Source organism: Pollicipes pollicipes, unplaced genomic scaffold, assembly GCF_011947565.3.
Source record: "Pollicipes pollicipes isolate AB1234 unplaced genomic scaffold, Ppol_2.1 Scaffold_4219;HRSCAF=4965_pilon_pilon_pilon, whole genome shotgun sequence".
Taxonomy (NCBI): domain Eukaryota; kingdom Metazoa; phylum Arthropoda; class Thecostraca; order Pollicipedomorpha; family Pollicipedidae; genus Pollicipes; species Pollicipes pollicipes.
The window spans coordinates 24,092,415-24,114,346 of NW_023596448.1; the positions used below are offsets into that span (position 1 = coordinate 24,092,415).

General features: G+C 56.2%; 1 protein-coding gene across 1 annotated transcript; it reads right to left on the reverse strand.

Annotated features, from left to right (window-relative positions):
* Positions 1–651: 651 nt before the first annotated feature.
* On the reverse strand, positions 652–21,018 carry ND-51 (NADH dehydrogenase (ubiquinone) 51 kDa subunit). Its single transcript, XM_037218491.1, has 8 exons — positions 20,845–21,018; positions 14,754–14,954; positions 13,975–14,267; positions 13,518–13,748; positions 12,940–13,073; positions 10,508–10,606; positions 5,606–5,809; positions 652–1,226 (listed from the first exon to the last, which is right to left on the reverse strand). The coding sequence occupies exons 1-8, from the start codon at positions 20,891–20,893 to the stop codon at positions 1,013–1,015; spliced, it is 1,425 nt and encodes a 474-aa protein (XP_037074386.1). The 5' UTR covers positions 20,894–21,018; the 3' UTR covers positions 652–1,012.
* Between the last annotated feature and the right edge of the window lie 914 nt (positions 21,019–21,932).

Sequence of the window (21,932 nt, forward strand, 5' to 3'; positions counted from 1 at the left end):
TGGGATCATAGCCATGGATGGCATTTCGTTGGCAATTCGTTTCATGCAGCCGCTGCTTTAAAGCATGTAAGAGCGCTCGCACGCGTGCATTCAGCGTTATGACTAGGGTTCATTTCCGTGGCATAGGCTTTCAATTGCATTGCGCAACAGCCCGCACGCCGTATGAACGCCAGGCAGTCACTGAAATGACCCCACTCGAACGCAACGCGCCCCCGTTTCAGATCTGAGCATTTGAAGATTTCAAGGTGTATATGTCCAAAGATCATAACATCACGACCATTCGCTGTCAAAACTCCACTCTCACTCAGAGGGAGTTCTCTGCCAAAACTCCGGTCTCACTCGGAGGGTGTTCTCTGCCAAAACTCTGGTCTCACTTCGAGGGTGTTTGCGGCCAAAACTCCGGTCTTACTTGGGGGGATGTTGACTGTTGTCGTGGGGAATTACGGCGCACTCAGCTGTTGAGGCTATATGGCGTCGCCTGCCTCCCAGCCTGGCAGGAAGGGTGGACATCGCGGGGAATCGAGCCCCGTACCTCTGGATTCCCAGGGGTGCAGTGGTGATGTGGGCTGTCAAATCTCCGGTCTCGCTCGGAGGGTGTTCACTGCCAAAACCCCGGTCTCACTCAGAAACCGGTCGCCGCCACTAGCTCGGTTTCACTCATAGGTCATATATTTCCGAAGCCTCTCCCTCCCTCCTATTGTACACGGCTCGGAGACGCACCGACACCAGCCACGCCCGACCCGGGTCAGCACTACGGCGGCACTATGCGTAGGTGGGGCCCCGGCGGCTACACGCGACACATTCGGCTGCAGCAGGGCAACGGCGGGGAGTTGGAGCGACCGACCAGACCTGGGCTCGTCCTGGCGCCGAAACCGTCTCGACTCCAGGACCGTTCAGCGTCCATCGGAAAATACCGAGCAACATAGCACTATACCGGCGTCTACCAACATCCACCGGAGCACCGAAGCCCACCGGCGTCTACCGAAATCCACCGGCGTGCGGGGCGGCTCGGCTACTGAGCGGCGGCCTGCGGCGCGGCGGCGGCGGCCTGCGCGGCGGCGTACTGCTGCATGCGCTCCTCAATCATCGGCCGGAAGTGGCGGATGAGGCCCTGCACAGGCCAGGCGGCGCCGTCGCCCAGGGCGCAGATGGTGTGCCCCTCGATCTGCTTGGTGAGCTCCCACAGCATGTCGATCTCCTCCGGACGACCGTTCCCCTCGACGAACCTGCCGGAGACGGGGGCGGGCTGTCGGAGGGGGCTTCACGCGCTGGGGGCGGGGCGCAGCGGGGGGCGGGCGAAAGTGGGCGGCGGGCGGCGGAGGAGGTAGAGCAGAAGAGGCGCGTGGTGGATGACGAGAAGAACGGACGCACAACAGACATCGCCGTCACTGGGGTTTACGACACTCTTGGCCGCTGGAGCCGCACAGCGTCGCCCGCCTCTCCCCCGGCAAAAACAGCGAGCACAAAACAGACACAAAGAACTACACGGGCAATGGCGAGCGCAGCCAACACGCAGACAATGGCTACGCAACGAACAACGAGCACACGACGGCTCTACAAGCAGCGCGCGCCTGACAGCAGGCACGCGACGCACAGCAAAAACGCCCCGTAACAGACAACGCGTACATCAGACGCAAGCCGTCGGGCAGGTCACGGCTGTCGATAGAAGATAAGGGGCCTAGTGCGTTACCATCGCCGTCAGAATCTCTCGTGCGGGTCATCCGAGTGACCCTCGCAGCAGCTGTGCACCGGACTCGGGCCTACGAGCTGCTAGATGTTTTTGACCCAGCCTGAACTGTTGTGCAGGTGGAATGTTTCTTGCTTGAGGAACTGCTGCTGCCCGTGCTCCAACGCCGGGGACATACGTTTAAAGAAAGCAGACTAGCTGCGCATCTAGTTTCCCAAACGGTAAAGGGGGAAGGGGAGGGTCATCCCGTGACATGCATTTGGAAGTTGCTGGAAAGTTACTGGGCATTACACCCCCTAACTTGATGGCGCTTGTCCCACAGCTTATCTTGTCTGTACTGGATGCTAACTTGTCTGGCTGTTTTCAAACTTCATCTGTATGTTGTCTGGCCCTACGTAACTGAAAATACTGGCGAGATACAAAAGGCGGGAGTAAAAATCAGCGACGCAGTAAAATGCACTTTAATCCATACAATGAAGGTAAAAGATAACCAAAAACCATACGAGCAATTATGTAGAAAAAGTCCATTCTGAGTGAAAACAGGCGGCCCGAAGAGGACGCCTCACCAAAACTGAGCAGGCTTCACGGATAGTGCAAAAGTATACTGTTCAACGTTCGCCGTTTGCCGCGCTCCCTGCAACGCCTTCAAACCATTTGATTTATGGCGGGCAATAACCGCGGATGGGTGATTCCAGCGCATGGAACGAGCCTTCGACCATCAAATTATGGCGCTCCAGAAACCCAACAGAATGCAGCACGAAAGCCGGCAGAATGTAATAATGCCCTTACCGCGCCTCGGCATAAGAAAACAGTTTGCCCGTCGCCTCCAGGCAAAATAAGACATCATAGCACGGGCCAGTGTGGTCACAAGTGACAGAAAACAAACGACGACACGAAATGAACTTCAATGTTACCGCCAACTCGACTGCTCAGTCGTTGAATTTCATCTCAGGAAAGCGATCTGTGACAGCCCGATCTACAATCTGTAATAAAAGGGCTCGCCGAACAAAGTCCGTTACATTAATATGGCATATTGGTTGCGACCCCCACGACCTGAACGTACAGCCCCTGACAGGCGTCGCCGTACGGTCTCTGACTCAGCTTCCGCGAGCGCGCGCCACGCTTTACCGAACGACCGCATCAGACCAAGTGCGGCACTCGAGACGCCCATAAAATGTCGCTAGCACCGACCACCCGTCACGAAGTCCCCCTCCCCCGCCCCCGGGCGCGGCTCTGTTCGGCGGAGGGGAGGAGGGGAGTCCGCCGCCGGCCCTTCACGGCCGGCTGGCCGGCTCATAACGCCAGAGCTTCAATTAACGCTTTCCGAGGACCGACGCCGGTGCGTCCCGTCCAATCCCGCCGGGCTGCCCCGCTCCGGCGCGTTCGACTGCGACCCTGACCGAGGCGCCGTCAGCCGCACGACCCGGCACGCCCGCCGGGCCGCCGCCGGGCGACACGCACTGGAAGATGGGCACCGGTCGCCGCTGGTCGGCACCGCCCGCGGCAGCCCGACACAGGCTGGGAAGTGTCTGGATCGGACAGCTGGTGTCTGGACACCGGCTGACGTGGACCTGGCCGAGGAGCAGTGTCTGGACACGACCTCCACGTGCGCAGACACGGGCTGGAGACGTCTGGCGGACACAGACCGCCCATGTCTGGACAGGAGATCCCGGCGAGCGGACACCGACTGCCTGCCGCGGATCTGGCTGGGTTACGCAGACCACGTCTAAGCATGGCCACTAGCGAGCGCACCCCATGCACTCAAACTCGGAGCAGCTAAGGCCTGCGTCTCAGACCAGCCACCGTCCGCAGGCTGGCGTGCACGCGCCGCCGGTGGTGGGACACCCCGGGACCGCAGCAGCGACGAGCCGCGGCGGCAACTGACGACCCCGCAGGACGAGCCAGCGCGAGCCATCGCAGCATACAGCGGTCCACAGGCGGAGAATGCCACCAGGCAGCACGGCAAGCCGCTGTTCTGCACACTGACAGTAGTGAAGTACATTGACATGCACTGGCAGAACCGCGCTGACTGCGGCCGAGCACGGAAAGGAGCATGAATGGTGCACGGACGGATCGATCATGCCGCGGAGTCATGATCTCGCCGCGGACAGATGGGCATCGATAGAAATGGGCAGATCATGCCGCTTCTATTCCGGACCAATTGGAAATGTCTAGAATAAACGGACGTTGAAGCTTATTACATACCGCGCCAGTAACCTTAAGCTGTTAAGCCGCTGAATGACTAATGTTACCGTAAAATTGATCAATTAGTTGGCATCTTTATTAGCAAAGTTGACTTCCTGTTTGTTATCTCCATTTATCTCCATATCCCTCCAAAATTCCAACAGCTCTACGCCGAGGAAAACAATACACTAATCAATCCACAACACACCTGCACAAGGCGCGAACACAGTCATTCACGTCACATGGGTGAAGCACCGACGTCTAGCTTGCCGCCTCCTTCATGTCGGGAACGTCGTTTGGCTCGCCGCCAGGCCGACATCCCGTCTTCCATATTCCTCGCGCGGCGGCCTTTGTAGGCAGCCAGCCGGGTGATTGATCACTCGACGGCGCCGGCGGCTCCCGTCTGGTCTGAAGGAGCGGCGTCCTGTCTCCGCCCCGCCCCTCCTCCTCCCCTTCCGCCCACATGGGACAGGGACCGCGTCTGCACACCATCGGCACAGACACTCCCCACTCGCCACCTCGCCCGCCCCGTCTTCCACTCACGTGGACGACAGGAGCCGCGTCTGCACGCCATCCGCTCCGTAGCCGCCCCCGCCGCCGGCGACGCGCGAGGCTGGGATAAGCGGCGGCCTGCGCCACGGACGCCCTTCGCCTGTGTCGTGCATCTCTCCCCCACTCCTGCCCACCGCCCACCCAGGGGAACAGGAGCAGCTGCATCACCTGTGCACTGTCTCTTCCGGATAATTCCCTCGTCTCCGCTGCCGACAGGGAAGGCAGGCATGCGGCGACGGCAGCGCACATCTGCCCGGCATCCAGCAGGGCAGCCTGGAAGGCAGCCCCTCGCATCCTCCCTCTCTGCCGTACACAGAGCCGCCGTAAGGAGGGTCTGTACGCCATCCGCCCCGCATACCAAGCAGCGCACTCTACCTCTTCAGCGAACTCGCTCCTCACTGACTTGGCCTAACACTTCGCATCCTCGACCTGACACTTCGCAGAGCAGTGACCACGCCGGCGAGCCAGCGAGGAGCTGCCTCGCGTAGAGCCCGGGGGTAGTTCAGCGCGCCCGGCCGCGGCCAGACCGTCCTAAGCCGTGGGCCGGCCGCAGCGAGACAGTTCTCGTGCCACGGGCCGGCCGCGGTCGAGCCGTCCCCGTGCCACCGGCCGGCCGCGGCCGGACCGTCCTACACCGTGGGCCGGCCGCGGCCGGACCGTCCCACGCCACGAGCCGGCCGCGGCCGGACCGTTCCCACGCCGCGAGCCAGACGCCGCCGGTCAGTCTGCACCGGCCGCCGGCGGGCGCGGCGCGGCTGCTGACCGGGCATCGATCGGCGTCCGGCGCCGGCCGCCGGCCGCCGCTGGGGCGAGGCCGTGACCAGTCCCGGGTCACTGAGCGCCGCGCAGACCGGCCCGCACGCGGCGGAGAGACGCCCGCGACCGGGACCGCTGCCCGGCACCGCCGGCCGTGTTCAGTCGGCGGTCGCAGTCGTCAGATGGCGGTCAGCGGTCCCCGCAGGTCTCCCTGAGCGGTACCACCTGTCTCGCTCGCCCGTTCAGCCCCAGCCGCTGAACTGTTGGCTCATCGCTGTAGGACGGGCAAGTAGCAGCAAGCTGTAGCAAGTCGCCGCGTCGGCCACACCAATCGTCACCACGCTTACGGTCTCGCCCCCTCCCCTTTCCCAGCCCAATCGACCTTCACACGACCTTGCCCTTCCCGCAGCCGCGCCCGCCACTGACCTCCACATGACTTTGTCCATCCAGCCGGTGCCCTCGCGGCAGGGCGTGCACTGGCCGCACGATTCGTGCTTGTAGAACTCGATCAGGCGCGCGATCGCCTTGATCAGGTCGGTCTGCTTGTTCATGACGATGACGGCGGCCGTGCCGAGGCCGGTGCCGGCGCTCAGCAGGCCGTCGAAGTCCATCGGCACGTCGCTGCACACCCTGCGGCGGACAGAGAGAGAGAGGCTGCGTGTGAGGCGGGCCGCGGCGAGCACAGAGGGAGAGCGACGATCGCCGCGCGGACGCCTGGCGAGGTCGGTCAGTGTCGCAGCGCGCTGAATACGTAGCGAAATAAACCACCTCTGCCAGGAGCAGGTATCTAAGGTGATATGAAATATACCATATGAATTAAAGCATAAAATAATAAATGAATACATAAATGATACTACAAAAATATCGTATCCAAAATATACCATATCACACAACACATAAAATGATAACTTACGATACCCTACGTAGCATATACAATGTAACACAAGCCGGCGGGGACGGCGCGTGGTCAGCAGGCCGTAAAAGCGCGTAGGCGGGCTCGCTGTACGCTGACAGCGCGCAGGAAGAGATCGATCTGATCTGATCTGATCTGATCTGATTTGATCTGATCGACTGGGCTGTAGTCTCGCTCGCAGCCGTGACGACGAGAGCATGCAAGACGCATGCTCAATGGGGCGAACAGAAATGCGACGGACGTTTCGTAGGCGAGTGGCCTCGTCCGACAGCTGGTTTATTTCGTCCTCAAACGCCGCCGCCAAGCCGAGTCCGAAGCGTGCGGTGCAGCGTACTCCTAAAGTTGTGGCGTTTCTGTCCTAAATTGGCGCGAAGGCCTCTAATTTGTGGGAAGGCGAGGCCAAAGTTCTACAGGGCTGGAGGCACCCCACCTTTTTAATCCCGCGTGTTTTGACAACTAACCCCCATTTGATGACTCTCCGGAGGGAAAACAAAATATGTTGCAGTCCTCAGCGCACGAAGTCTCGGAACCTTGACTTAAAAACTGCTCGGACTGGGACATCCATTGATTGCGTTCCAAAACTCGGCCATCTAGCCCGCTGTTTCTTGACTCACTCACCTCAACTCAAATCGACGGAACTGAACTTAAATGAAATGAACTGAACTGAATTGAACTAAACTCAAACCATCTCAGCTTGCCTTGGCTCCATGCAACTCTACCACAAATGAGGCATACGCTTCTCCACACACTGTAGATCAGCGGGAGAGACGCAATGTCACACCATGTCCCCATGTCTGCGCCCGCCATGGTCATAAGCAGAGCAATCCTGCTTTGTCATGCGAGCACCGGCATTGGTAGTTCGATCATCTCCTTCCGATCCCAGCACCAGCGGTCGCCTTCTGTCGCTGCCGCCAAAACAGCGGCCGCTCCCGCCTCCGCCCGGTCGTCCTGCTCCTTCCGTCCCCGTCACCGACCATCTCTCCCGTCTGGTCCGCTGCCTCCGCCCGTGTCGCCCTGTCTCCACCCGTCTCCGTCACCCACCACCGCCCCTGTCTGGCCCGCCGCCTCCGCCCGAGCCATCCTGTTCCTTCCGTCCCCGTCACCGACCATCACTCCCGTCTGGTCCGCTTCCTCCGCCCGAGTCGTCCTGTCTCCCCCGTCCCCGTCACCCACCACCGCCCCTGTCTGGTCCGTCGCCTCCGCCCGGACTTTCTTGTTCCTTCCGTCCCTGTCACCCACCATCGCTACCATCTGGTCTGCCGCCTTCACTCTAGTCGTCCTGCCTCCCCGCGTCCCCGTCACCCACCACCGCTCCTGTCCGAAGTCAGAGAGCAGGTCAACAGGGGCCGATTTTCACGTCGTCGGCCGCCGCGCCACGTAAAACACGACCCTACTCGGCAGCGCGTCACCTCCAGGGAGTCCCCGCTGCCCGAGAGTTACTGCAGCGCTGCCCGGGCGAAGTTTCGCGGGGAGCGGGCCGGCCGGCTGGGCCGGGCGCCGTCCGCAGTGCGACGCAGACGGCGGCGACCCACGGCGGCGAAGACGCCCGGGCGACACGCGGGGGCGGCGGCGGCGGCGGGCCGGGAGCCGCTGAGCGGCCGCCGTCAGCTCGACACCGCCTGGTCGTGGTCCGGCTCCCGCCGGCGCGATGCCGCAGGCTCCGGCGCGGTTTGAGCTGACTGCGGCCTGCGGTCACCTACCGCGCCACCACTGTCACCAGCCGGATTACAGCCCCCCCCCCCCCCCCCGCGACGGTGCGACGAATCGCCACGGGCCACGATCAACCAGCCGACCGGACCGCGTGCCCGCGAGCAGCCGAGTCGACTCGTCGGTTGAGACCACCGCCAGGTGGGCGGTGTCGACCAGACACGGCACCGCGACGTTACAGCACGCGCCCCGAGACCCGGGCATCGCTTGCGCCGTCGCCGAGCGTCGCAGGGCGCCGTCGCTGGACCGCCGACGGCTGGTGCGTGGGCCGCGCCGGCCGCGCCCGCCCCACGACCTCTCTGCACCGCGGCGCGGCTCGGTGGACCGCGCCCTCCGACACGTGGCCGCGGTCGTATTGACCACCGCCGGGCTCGAGCGCGCCGACCGAAGCCCCGTCTGACCTCAACGACCCGCCGCCACCCCCTCTCCCTCCCCCGCACTCAGCCGGGGAGTGGTGCCTGCTCCCGAATGACGGGCGGCCCGGCGGGGGGGGGGGGGGGAGACAATAGAGCACGGCAGGGGCCGCGAGGGCGCAACCGCCCCCCCCCCCCTCGGCCACCGGCCCCGAATCACGCCCCTGGCACATAGCGGTACCGGACTGGGACGGACAGGCGGCGACAGATCGCGCTGATGGCTGGCGGAGAGGGCTTCGCCTCAGCCGAACACGGCGAGCCGCGTCTGCAGCTGGTGACTGATCCCAAGCCGCGTCTGCAGCTGGTGACTGATCCCAAGCCGCGTCTGCGGCTGGTGACTGATCCAGCGCCAGTCCACCAGACTGATGCATCGCCGCGCCAGACTGGTGTGGTGCCTGCACCAGTCACCTGCACCAGGTGCCACAGACAGCTGCGACCGATCCCGGCGCCCACCTTTGGAGTCACTTTACAAAGCGCGGGTTCAAGTTTCCGCAGAGGAACGTCACGCGCGGGATGAGCACTCGGAGCTCCCCTCCTCTCCGTCACGCGCGGGATGAGCACTCGGAGCTCCCCTCCTCACCGTCAAATGAATGGCCTTGTTTTGCGTGCTCCAGCGGGCCAAAAACACGGCGGCTGACTTTGCACAACGCATACCGGCCGCATCGCAGCACTCCGTCTTCTGGGGTGCAGCAGCGCAATAGCAGCATTGGCATTAGGCTCGCGCGCGACAGCCCTCCGCTTTTCCCCAGCCGAAGGTCTTGCTCAGTAACGAGCGGCCGCCGCTCCTCCCTCTGCCCATGCATCAACAGTAGCGCCCCAAGAAATACAGGCACCGCCATCCCATCACGACACCGGCAGACCCGCTCCACGAAATGGACGCCCTCCACGGCACAGCCGTGATGAAGGGCGCTGCTGAGACGGGTGGAAATATCACACCCCTGGGCAGTGTCTCATCACAGGAGCCGACGGCCACAGCGCGTCACGAAACCCCGCGAGGTACTCAAACCGGGAACACATCAAGATGGCTAGTACATCAGCCACGGCGACCGCGTATATCACAGTCCGCCTGCAGTAAGTTGTTGAAAATTTATGTCTGGTTAGCAAGAACCAACAACGCGGTCAATAAATACCAGCGGTGCAAGCCGACGTTTGGAGACACTCGGCCCGTGCTTTCTGATGTTTTCGCTTCTAGCAGTAGCTGCATAGCTAATATACAATGGCTTTGTATACAAAACGGATAATATACATACACACACACACACACACACATATATAGATATATAGATATATATATAGATATATATATATATATATATATATATATATATATATATATATATATATATATATATATATATATATATATGAAAGCAAAGGACACGGCCCCGAAAAGCATAAAGGTAGGACACTGTTTGACACCACAAGGAGCAGAGCGAACAGGAGACCGATGTCACGGCCGAAAAGCATCAAGGGTGGGCCAGTATACTTGAAACCTCTAGGAGCTTAACGAACGAGGGAGACCAGTGTTGTACAGAGATGCGCAGCAAGAAAAACACCATGCGGGGACTGACTGTTCACCTTTCGTCACCTTCTGTTCACCTTCACCTTAACTTTACATCAATTGGCTGGGTTTGCCTTTCCAGACTTTTGCCTCTCCAGAAGTTTCCAGACATCGCAACATTTAGAGAAGTCCTTGTGGCGGTGACGTCACAGTTCGAGTCACAGTTCCAAAGACGCTTCTGTTGAGCATAGCAACAGACGGCATACAATAGACCAGCCCGATCACCTATAATTGGATGTGACGTCATAGGACACCGGAATAATGAACTACGAAATGACAAAAACGACCTTTTAACTGTAGGGACAAAGTTCTGAAAGAACTGACAGAAAAGGCCCATGTTCTTCATCGGAGTCAAATTAAATTAATAAATACGGTTAAATGACGCAAAGCTTGCCAGTTATCCTGACAGTATATGTAAGCAGCCTGTGACCAACGGCCATGCGCGTTCATGAAATACAAATCGGTGAGCTTAGACCCAGCGGGATCACCAGTACAAGCACCCCACCATCTGAACATGGCGACGGGTACCCCATGGGACCGTGAAACTCACGCACCAGGCCCACACAGGCTAGCGGCCTCTCAGGATCACAGCTGTTCGAATTGCCGTCAGCACATAGAATCATTAACCGCGACGGTCTTCAGGGCCACCTGAACCTGCCGGCGGCTAGACCCGCGAAAGTTTCCCGCGGTAGGAATCGAACCCACGACCTCTCGGTAAGCGCCGGCCGACTCACGAGAGCGGGATGATGGGCGTGCTCGAGCCGCCGGGGATCACCGCCAGCAGGTTGTCCCAGCCGCCGATTACGCCGCCCGCGTGCTGCTCAATCAGCTGCCTGTCGACAAACAGCGCGCACGACGTCACGCAGACGGCCGGCGACGCGGAGACGTGACGTCACAGACGGCCGCCGGCATAGACAGATCGACGCCGCATTAACGATCGCCGGTCACGCCGACGCTCACCGAGACACCGCGGTGACGTCACAGCCGACCACAGACAGGCAAGGGCACAACAGCGAGATGACAGACGGCCGCGGACACGCAGACATGACGTCACAGCCGGATCGACGACGGCGGCGGCGGCGCCCGAGGGCCTTTCACGGCCGGCGGCGCGGCCTCCGCCGGCGGCGAGCCCCGGCCTCCGCCCGAGCCCAGATAAGGTCACTGGGCACGGCCGGCGAACGTCGATACGGCTCTGCGACGGCACCGACGCGTCAACGTCGGTCGTCACGGACCGGCCGCGCCGCCGCCGGACCAGCCGCGCTGGAGAGACACGGGTCAGGTGCGACCGGGCCCACCTGGTCACGAGATTAGACCCAGACTGGTCAGCATCGGCGGTCCATAGCTGATTACAGCAGAGCCACCGGGTCGTGACGGATAACGGCACGGCCGCCAGGAAGGCAGGGCAGTAACGCTGCATTACGACGCCATAAACCGTCCGTTCGGGAGGGAGGTTCTACCATTACCGGCTGGCGAACGTTAGCCAGGACCAGCAGGAGGTGGCGCAGGAGCACCGGATCATGACTGAGCACGGCAGCTCCGGTCAGGAGGTACGTTCGGGGGCAGCGCCGGATCACGGACCCGGTCAGGGAATAGGCCAGATCGATAACGCGGAATGCCCGCGCTCCTGACAGCGTAACCGATGAAGTGGCTGACATAGCCTGGCAAGGCTGCCGACGATGAGATCAGGAAGGGGAAAGTGATGGGGGGGAGAGGGAGGGGGCAGGCCAGGACAGAATGGAGCCAAGAAAGCCACCCAATGAACAGTTAGAAGACCTGACAAAATCAGAATTCGTGCCTAAGAACCCCGACAGAAAAGAACGCACCCAACTGAGAACTCCAGTTAACGACACATAGCAAAATAGGCCTGCATGTAGTAACACACAGGTGGCATACATTGAGGATAAGGCATCACTTATCAATGCATCATGAATATCAATGCATAATGCAAAATTGGAGGCCGCCTGCTACGGCTTTTAATTTGGTTTTAGTCAATGTCTAGGCTTTGGATTTGACTTCGAAGCCAAGGGCCCGACCCGGCCCCAGTGTCTGATCCTCATCATTGGTGCCGGCCTCCAATAACCTATTGTGGATCACCGACCGGAATGACATCACAGCCCACTGCATATTCCGCAGCAGACACGCTCATGATTGGTTTGAGACGGACACAAATCCGTGTGACCAGGTCTGCCACTTTGACACCAAATTTGCTTACGTCTCCCCTCCCCCAAGACAAAAACACCCAAATACCCCAGCCTTCAGACCTGCCTCCGTCCCGTCCGACATCACCAGCGGCTCTAGCGGGCCTGATTGGCCGCGAGGTCAGCGCCGGCCGGACGGGCGCCGTGGCGTCTCGGTGACGGTGACCTACGACGACCGGCGCAGCAGGCCGCCCCCAGCGGCACCGGCGTTCGCCGCCGAGCGCCGGCCCGTCTCAGCCGTCGATTTGATCACGCCCCTTAGCTCGGCGCCGCTGGCAGCCGGCAGATTGCAGTGGATCCCCCGAGAGGCGCGACGCGACCGGAGACGGTCGGCGGAGAGAGGGCCGGGGCGAGGGGAGAGGAGCAGAGCGTGCATGAACGGGACGGGGCGAAAGGTGAAGCTGCAAAACGCGTGGTCTAGACAGGGCGGGAGAGAGCAGGAAAGAGTGAGAGAGAGAGAGAGAGAGAGAGAGAGAGAGAGAGAGAGAGAGAGAGAGAGAGAGAGGAGAGAGAGGAGAGAGAGAGAGAGAGAGAGAGAGAGCCAGAGCCAGAGCCAGAGCCAGAGCCAGAGCCAGAGCCAGAGCCCGAGCCCGAGCCCGAGCCCGAGCCCGAGCCCGAGCCCGAGCCCGAGCCCGAGCCCGAGCCCGAGCCCGAGCCCGAGCCCGAGCCCGAGCCCGAGCCCGAGCCCGAGCCCGAGCCCGAGCCCGAGCCCGAGCCCGAGCCCGAGCCCGAGCCCGAGCCCGAGCCCGAGCCCGAGCCCGAGCCCGAGCCCGAGCCCGAGCCCGAGCCCGAGCCAGACTGGGGCAAAGACTGGGACAAGGACTGGGACAGAGACAGAGACAGAGCCAGAGACAGAGCCAGAGCCAGAGCCAGAGCCAGAGCCGAGCCAGAGCCAGAGCCAGAGCCAGAGCCAGAGACAGAGACAGAGACAGATAAATCGACAGAGGGAGCACAGATGTAAGACCTACTTGAGTGGGACAGACATCTCGTCCTCGACCGTGCACGGGTTGTTGACGTGACCGGAGATGTTGAAGAGCTTGGTGCCGGTGTTACGCGGCCGGCCGAAGCCGGCGAACCAGGCGCCGCCGCGCCGGCAGATGGTCTGCGGGTGGGGGTCAGGCGTACACCAGGTCAGAGGGGCTGGGGTCCGGACCGTGTCACAGACACAAGACACACAGGTGGTGGTGCTAACACAGGAGGTCTTAGGGCGCCGGGCACCGTCAGCTGTACGCGAGCGGCCTGATTTGACTTCGTTACTGCTTTGAGGTGTTCTGTTCCAAGAAATCATACAAGGCTCAAATTAACACCAATATTTCACACCAATCCCTGGAGCATTCCAGGTAACAATGAAATGCCCATCGTTTTGCAACGTTTCGAGTTTCCCGCTACCTTTTGCCAGGGAAAAGCACACGTCCGCGCGAAAGATGACATTACAATCCCTATACGCTGTGGCCTATCCCGGAACCACATACTTTCACCGCCCCGCCGCCTCAACACTCACACTACCCGCCATCTAACGGGCGGACTCCGCACTACAAGTACGCACGGGCGCCACGGCGACGGTCTCGACGTTGGCGACGGTGGTGGGGCAGCCGAAGACGCCCACGTCAGCCGGGAACGGCGGCTTCAGGCGCGGCTTGCCCTGCTTGCCCTCCAGCGACTCGATCAGCGCCGTCTCCTCGCCGCAGATGTAGGCCCCGGCGCCGCGGTGCATGTACACGTCGAAGTCGTAGCCGGAGCCACAGGCGTTCTTGCCCAGGAGGCCGGCTTTGTACGCCTGCCAGCGAGAGGGGAGGTGGACGTCGGCAGGAGCGAGGTAGCCGAGCAAGGGCCCTAAGACATGCACCAGGACAGATTTGAAGGAAATGAAACGTTTCAGCAGCGTCGCATCCTATCAGACCTTCGGCAAGGGTGCGTAAAATTCTGAAGCCGTTGGGAAACGAGGCCGCGACTTCTCCACCCATTACGCCACCCGCTTACTCAGCTCGCCCTCGCCAACTGACCTCGTTGATGGCGACCTGCATGTTGCTGGCCTCGTTGTAGAACTCGCCGCGGATGTAGATGTAGGCGGCGCGCGCACCCATGGAGCAGCCAGCCACCAGGCAGCCCTCCACCAGTTTGTGCGGGTCGTGGCGCATGATCTCGCGGTCCTTGCACGTGCCCGGCTCGCCCTCGTCGGCGTTGACCACCAGGTACTTCGGCCTGCCATCTGGCGGCTTGTTCATGAAGCTCCACTTCATGCCGGTGGGGAAGCCGGCGCCACCGCGGCCGCGCAGGCCCGACGACTTGATCTCGCCTGCGGAGACGGTGCATTGGTGGGAGGTCTGGCATTGAGTCAAAGGCTAGCACCAGCTGGTTCGCGCTGCATCCATTGTATGTGCTTAAAGTCCTTCAATTAGAAAGTTGGTTAAGTTTTCTGATGAAAGTACCGCAGTGTTAGCAACTAATTGCAAATAGTAAGGGGCCAGACGTATACAGCCCCACATTCCGAGAAGTCCGCAGCATGAAAGCTGACATGAACATGACGTGACATGAACATGCTGGTTTCCGGGCATCCATCTATGTTCCCCGCACCTCCAAACACTTCAAACTACACCTACCCGGATGTGAGTGACACCCAGCCCCTAGTCGGTGCCCCAGCCCCAATCCACGCCCCAGCCACCGGTCCTCGCCCCAGTCCCCGGTCCGCTCCCAGACTCTTGGGTCCCCGTCCTGGTCCTGGGTCCGCTCCCCAGCCTCCCGGGTCCGCCCAGACCCCGCCGCCGCTGGCACCACCACTGACCGAGGATCCACTCTGACCCGTGGACCAGGATCTCCTTGGTCTTGTACCAGTCGCCGCGGCTGAGGGCGCCCTTCAGCCGCCAGTCGTGGCGGCCATACAGGTTGGTGAAGATGCGGTCGTCATCGCTGAGGTTGCCGTAGGCGCGCGGCGTCTCCGTCGTCTGGTGGCGCACCTGCAGGCCCGACAGCTGCTGCGAGAGTGCTGCAACAGGGACTGGGTCAGGGTCTGCAACATCCACTGCAGCAGCGAGGATCGGGGCGCACTGTGCAGACTCCGGATGATGATTGCTGCAGAATGGGACCATGCAGCATACAGTGCTCAATCCCATGAAGACAAGACATTTTCTCCTGCTGTAAGTGGGGTCAAACATCAGCTGCAAGCTGCTGCAACTTCGACCAGGCATCCACAACCGCAGCAGGAACAGGCTGCTGTAGCATCAGTTGCACAACATGGATTTTTGGTGGCACAGGACCATTTGGTGACGATTGGTGACACACGAACCAGACCTCAGGTGCTGACAAAAGAACCAGGGAAAACTGCTGAATGAGACTGAGGAATTCATTGTCCCCAAAACAAACACAGACATTGTTTCCTTCAATGTGCACAAGTTACTGTGCCTGCTGGATACCTCCACAGCAATGAGCATAGGGATCAGTATGAACCAGCACCTGTCTGCAATATATCTTAAGTTGATTGCCTGAAGCATATCCCAAATTTAAACCTTTCCACAGCTATTGTAAAATACATAACACTGCAAAAATATAGGCTTTTAACAATATTGCCACAAAACATGCTCTATTGGTATCAGTTATGATAGCACCAAAACTAATTAGCATTATAAAGTTGCTTACAACAGCACCATAATGTGGCTTAACCAGTACCTCCTGGTATACTGAAGGTCATTAGTTCAACACAATAACTTTTTAACTCATAATGCCAAAAAACCAGGTGGAGGCCTTTCCTTCTGATATATATATATATATATATATATATAGATATAGATATAGATATATATATATATATATATATATATATATATATATACACATATATGTTGAGTAAATACTAGAGCTGGAAAAGCGACAGAAAGACAGGTCTTTCCATGCGCTAGGTACACTATTATGTAATCAATAGGAGGATTACACCTGCTTCTTGCCTCCAACTGGCATGCCTCCGACTTTTACAGCATGAGAAGTTGAGGTACAGCAATGACAAGCTTGGGGCATCAGCCATCCTTGGCCAGTTATGCACATACATCTTCACTGTGGGTGGGGCTGCCATAACAGCATGTTGCCAGGTGTTGTCATGGCTGTTGTTTGGGCTTAGAAGCACATCAACAGCAGCATTCATTTATTTCACCTTTTTTAGAAGAAAAATCTCTGCCACGAGCGTTTTATGCGCAGTACGAAACGGGCACAGCCAGCCCACGTTAGCAGAATTGGCCAACTTGGAAATCATACAACCCAAACAACATCTTTAGCACCAAAAATAACGAGCAGGCAATTAGCATTATTTACTTCGTCGTTTTGACCATTGCTACTCACAATGCCCGCCTGAGCGCCTATCATCTTCAAGAAATTACCATCTGACACTATTATAATTTCGGCAACAAGTCAGTAACGTGATTTTTAACTCGCAGACAGCAGACGATTTATAACACGTACTTAAAGAACAACCTAAGGACCAAATCACGGACATACGAGAAACCAAGAATAGTATCCCAGTTCTGCACATTCGTGTCTCGAATTATCTGTTGGTGCGCTGAGCCAACAAATTCACACTTATTAGAACCAAACACATCGTGACGACAATGTCGCTTAAGCTACAACACTTGGGTTCAATTAATATGGCTACTCCGTTGCCGTGAGATCCTGCCATCATGTCGTGCGGAGGGACTGTCGTAGTACCCTCTTAAAGTAGTGCACCTCTTGTACAATTCCAACGAGCGAGGCCTGAAATCGCTCTGACATCCAGAGACATACTCTGCCGAGATAATATGCCAACAGCAATCCAAAGGAAACGAACAAGCCCCGGGAAAATAAGACTGAAGCAAGGCCAGCGTTTTCGGTACGGTACATATACGTCTATTAGCGTAGTGCACCTCACACACGAGTCCGGATAACGCAATTCACACTTATTAGAACTTAACACATCGTGCTGACAATGTCGGTGGAACTGCAAGACTTCGGTCCGATGAATAAGACTCATGCATTGCCGTGAGATGTTGCCATCATGTGCAGGCGGACTGCAGTAGCACCCTCTTCAAGCAGTGCACCTCTTGTATAATTCCAATTGGCGAGACCTAAAAGCCGCTCCCAAATCCAAAGACATCCTCTACAGAGATAATATGCCAATAGCAATCCTAAGGAAACGGACCTGGCCCCAGAAATCGAAGACTGAAGCAAAGCCAGGTACGGCACATATACGTCTATCAGCGTATATATGCCGGGCCGGAACATCCAAACCGTACCAAACTGACATTCAAGGACATGCTCTACCAAGAGAATATGCTAACAACAATGCCAAAGGAATACGCCAAGCCCCGGAAACCGGAGACCGAAGTAAATCCCACGTTTTCAGTACGGTACATATGCTTTAACTGGCGCATTACACCTCATACACGGGCCCGCATGATGCAATTCACACTTGCTAGAGATAAATATGTCGTGCGGACATTGTCGGTTCAATTACAACACTTAGGTTCAATGAATAAGACCCATGCATTGCCGTGAGATGTTGCCATCATGTGCGGACGGACTGCAGTAGCACCCTCTTAAAGTAGTGCACCTCTTGTATAATTCGAATTGACGAGACCTAAAAACCGCTCCGACATCCAAATGCATGCTCTACCGAGATAATATGCCGACGGCAGCCCCAAGGAAATAGGCCAAGCCCCGCAAACCGAAGACCGAAGCAAAGCCAACATTTTCGGTACGGCACATGTACGTTTATTGGCGCGGGGCATTTGAAACACCAGTCCTTATAGTTCGGTTCACACTTACTAGAAATTAACCCGTCGCCGCGACAATGTCGTACTTCGGTTCAATGAACAAGACTCATGCATTGCCGTGAGATATCACCATCATGTTGCGCGGACTGACCGTAGAAGCAACCCCTTTAAAGTAGTGTACCTCTTGCATTATTCCAGTTGGAGAGACCTGAAAACGCCTCTGGCATCCAAGAACATTCTCTACCGAGATAGTACTGTCGTGTATAAGGTGCGCTGCGCTTATAAACATGTATGCACCGTACCGAAAACGTTGGCCTCGCTTCGGTCTTCGGTTTCCGGGGCTTGGTCGGCCCCCTTAAAATTGCTGTTGGCACATTATCTCGGTAGAGTATGTCTTTGGATGTCAAAGCGGTTTTTAGGTCTCGCCAATTGGAATTATACAAGAGGTGCACTACTTTAAGAAGACGCTACTACAGTCCATCCGCACATGATGGTGACATCTCACGATAGTGCATGAGTCCTATTCATTGAACCAAAGTATTGCAGCTCAACCGACATTGTCGGCACAATGTGTTTATTTCTACTTAGTGTGAATCGCATTATAAGGACTCTAGTTTCAGGTGCCCCGCACGAATAAACGTATATGTACCGTACCGAAAGCGTTGCCTTTGCTTCGGTCCTCGGTTTCCGAGGCTTGGCTTCTTTCCTTGGGGTTCGTGTCGGCATATTATCTCGGCAGGGTATGTCTCTGCACATCAGAGCGGCTTTTAGGTTTCGCCAATCGGAATTATACAAGAGGTGCACTACTTTAAGAGGGTGCTACTGCAGTCTGTCCGCACATGATGCCAACATCTCACGACAATGCATGGGTCTTATTCATTAAACCAAAGTGTTGTAACCGAACGGACAATGTCCGCACGACGTATTTATTTCTAGCTAGTGTGAATTGCATTATCCGGACCCGTGTATGAGAGGTACTGCGCCAGTTAAGCATATGTAGCGTACTGAAAACATGAGATTTACTTCGGTCTTCGATTTCCGGGGCTTGGTCCGTTTCCTTAGGATTGATATTTGCATATTATCTTGGTAGAGGATGTCTTTGGATGTCAGAGCGGTTTTAAGGTCTCTCCAATTGGAATTATACAAGAGGTGTACTTCTTGAAGAGGGTGCTAGTGCAGTCCGCCCGCACATGATGGCAACATCTCACGGCAATGTATGGGTCTTATTTATCGGACCGAAGTCTTGCAGTTCCACCGACATTGTCAGCACGATGTGTTAAGTTCTAGTAAGTGTGAATCGCATTATCCGGACTCGTGTGTGAGGTGCACTACGCTAACAGACGTATATGTACCGTACCGAGAACGCTGGCCTTGCTTCAGTCTTAGTTTTCCGGGGCTTGGTCCGTTATCCTAGGATTGCTGTTGGCATATTATCTCGGCAGAGTATGTCTCTGGATGTCAGAGCGATTTCAGGCCTCGCTCGTTGGAATTGTACAAGCGGTGCACTACTTTAAGAGGGTGCTACGACAGTCCCTCCGCACGACATGATGGCAGGATCTAACGACAATGGAGTATTCATATTAATTGAACCCAAGTGTTGTAGCTTAAGCGACATTGTCGTCACGATGTGTTTGGTTCCAATAAGTGTGAATCGCACTACCCAGACTCGTGTATGCGGTGCACTACTAGACATTAATGTACCGCACCGAAAACGTTGGCTTGGCTTCGGTGTTGGGTTCCCGTGGCTTGATCGTTTTTTTAAGGTTGCTGGAAATGCTTCAGTTCAGCCGATATTGTTGGGTCTTTCTCTGTGTTGTCTGTGTGGAAATATCAATTTAAGCTTCACAACTGGAAATAAATTAGGAGTGCAATAATAAAGTAAGAAGTCAAAAGAAGTGCAATGATAGGGTAAGAGTGTAGGCGCCTTTCTGGCCTGCGCGCGATGTGCCGTAAGTTATCAAATATTTGAAAATAATGATCAAAATTATGTTATGTACGAAGGCTCAGCGCGCCAATAGATAATTAGAGACACGAATGTGCAAACCTGGGATGCTATTCTTGGTTTCTCGTATGTCCGTGGTTTGGTGCTCAGGTTGACCTTTTAGTACGCGTTATAAATCGTGTGCTACCTGCGTGTTAAAAATCGCATTACTGGTTTGTTGCCGAAATTATAATATTGTCAGATGGCAATTTCTTGAAGATGATAGGCGCTCATGCGAGCACTGTGAGTAGCAATGGTCGAAACGACAGAATGAATAATGTTAATTGCCTGCTCATCATTTTGGTGCTAAAGATGTTGTTTGGGTTGCATGATTTCCAAGTTGGCCAATTCTGCTAACTTGAGCTGGCTGTGCCTGTTTCGTACTGCGCATAAAACACTCACGGTGGATATTTTTCTTCTTCTAAAAAAGGTGAAGTACTTGAAGAATCCCAAACAAATTACTATTTTTTATAAAAAGTTAACAGGATATTTTGATCAAAATAAACAACAATTTCTCTAAATAAACAATACATCATATTTGTGAACATGAACATGACCTATATACAAAACTGTAAATATTCAACTCCCAAACAGTATCAACATGTGCTAGACTGCAGACCATGGCAGATTTGATGAGAGCTCATTGAGCCAGTGATGGGGCACAATTTGTAAGTTGAGGTAGCTCATCATCATTTTGTGACAGAAATCATCTAGCTTAAATATTGAGGGCATCATTATATTTCCTGTACCATATAAGGCACAAATTACAGGAGATTATCAGATCTTGTGATCATTCTTGTTTCAGGGGGACAGCAAGGTTAACAAAATCTGCCCTAAGTGAGCACCTTACTATCCTATTAGGGGCAGGAATCCATCTTCCCCTCATCATCTTGTTGGTAAATTTGCCATTATTTGCAGACTGGTGTATGAACATGACCCAAATGTTACATAACAACATATGCTTTTGTAATGGCCTGATATTTATTCAGGGAGACTAGAGCTGTCCACTTGAATTAACAGACACCTACATCCATAAACTCAAAATGCTAACATTTGTACATTTAGCAACATAAACAGCAGCCAACCCACACAGCTGACATCCAAAACGCATCACAATACTCGTTCCTCCGACCACAGCGTTGCAAATCTCCACTACCTACCTGTTACACATCCCTTAGAGACGTTCGCTACCCTCGCAAGGGAATTCATCGTGTGAAGGAGCACCACTCCAAATGGCTTATCGGCTTTACAACTTGGGAAACGTCTCCACTTCAGCCCAGCCTCCACCGAGTTTACAATGCTCCCCCGCGACCCGTAGCAAGTGGGGAATGAAGAATCGACAACGACCCAGTGGGGAAACTACTTCACTTATGTCATGGCTGCGGCACATTTGTATCCACCTTTGCAGTTGGGCAGAATATTTTCTCAGCAAAATTACATAACATTATTGGTTATGTAATTCATACGAAATGTCAAAAATACTGCCCGCTGGCTGGTGGATTTGGTCGGTGGCCTCGCAGCGTCGCCAAAACCGTGTGAGCCATCGCCTCTATGGGCCGTTACATACATCGGCCATTGGCAGCCGCCCCCACCTGTCACCTTGAGTAGCCAAGCCAGTCGAAATTCCTCTCATCTGCTGGGCCGGATGCCAGTAGCACAGGAACAGCGTAGCATGGAGATTGCCAGATGCAACTTTAAAACCATGTAACAGCAACCTACGACCTCGCGCGTTCGCAGTCGGTTGGCGCGGACGTAGTCGAATTCTCCTGAGTTGGCGCGAAGTTGCCCCCTGAATGATAACTTAAACCTAACCGTCCCCAAGCTTAGGTCCTTGATGGGCAGCATGGTTCCTGCCGTGAAGGCCATTACCCACATGCATATGTAATGTGCTGGCCGCGGAATCCTGCCAACAGTACCGATTTGACGGAGGCTTGAGGCCATGTCCCTAAGCACAGTAACGCGGGGATTCGAAAAGCGGACGGAAAACAGTCGGCCGCTCCGCTCTCCTAATGGAGCAGACCGCCGACTGCGCCCACCGACTTCTCATGATATAACGCATAGCTCTGGGTGCGAGCGTCATTACTCGCTTTGCGCTGCAACGCATGCGTCGCACACAGCTAGCTGCTGCATAGCTAGCTGCACTGTCAGTCCGTCGTGCCTCCGCCGGCTCATGCTCTTCAGGATCGTTGTTCACGACAGCTGAGAGAATGAGGTGAAAGCTCATACGGTGACGAATATTTGGTGGCAG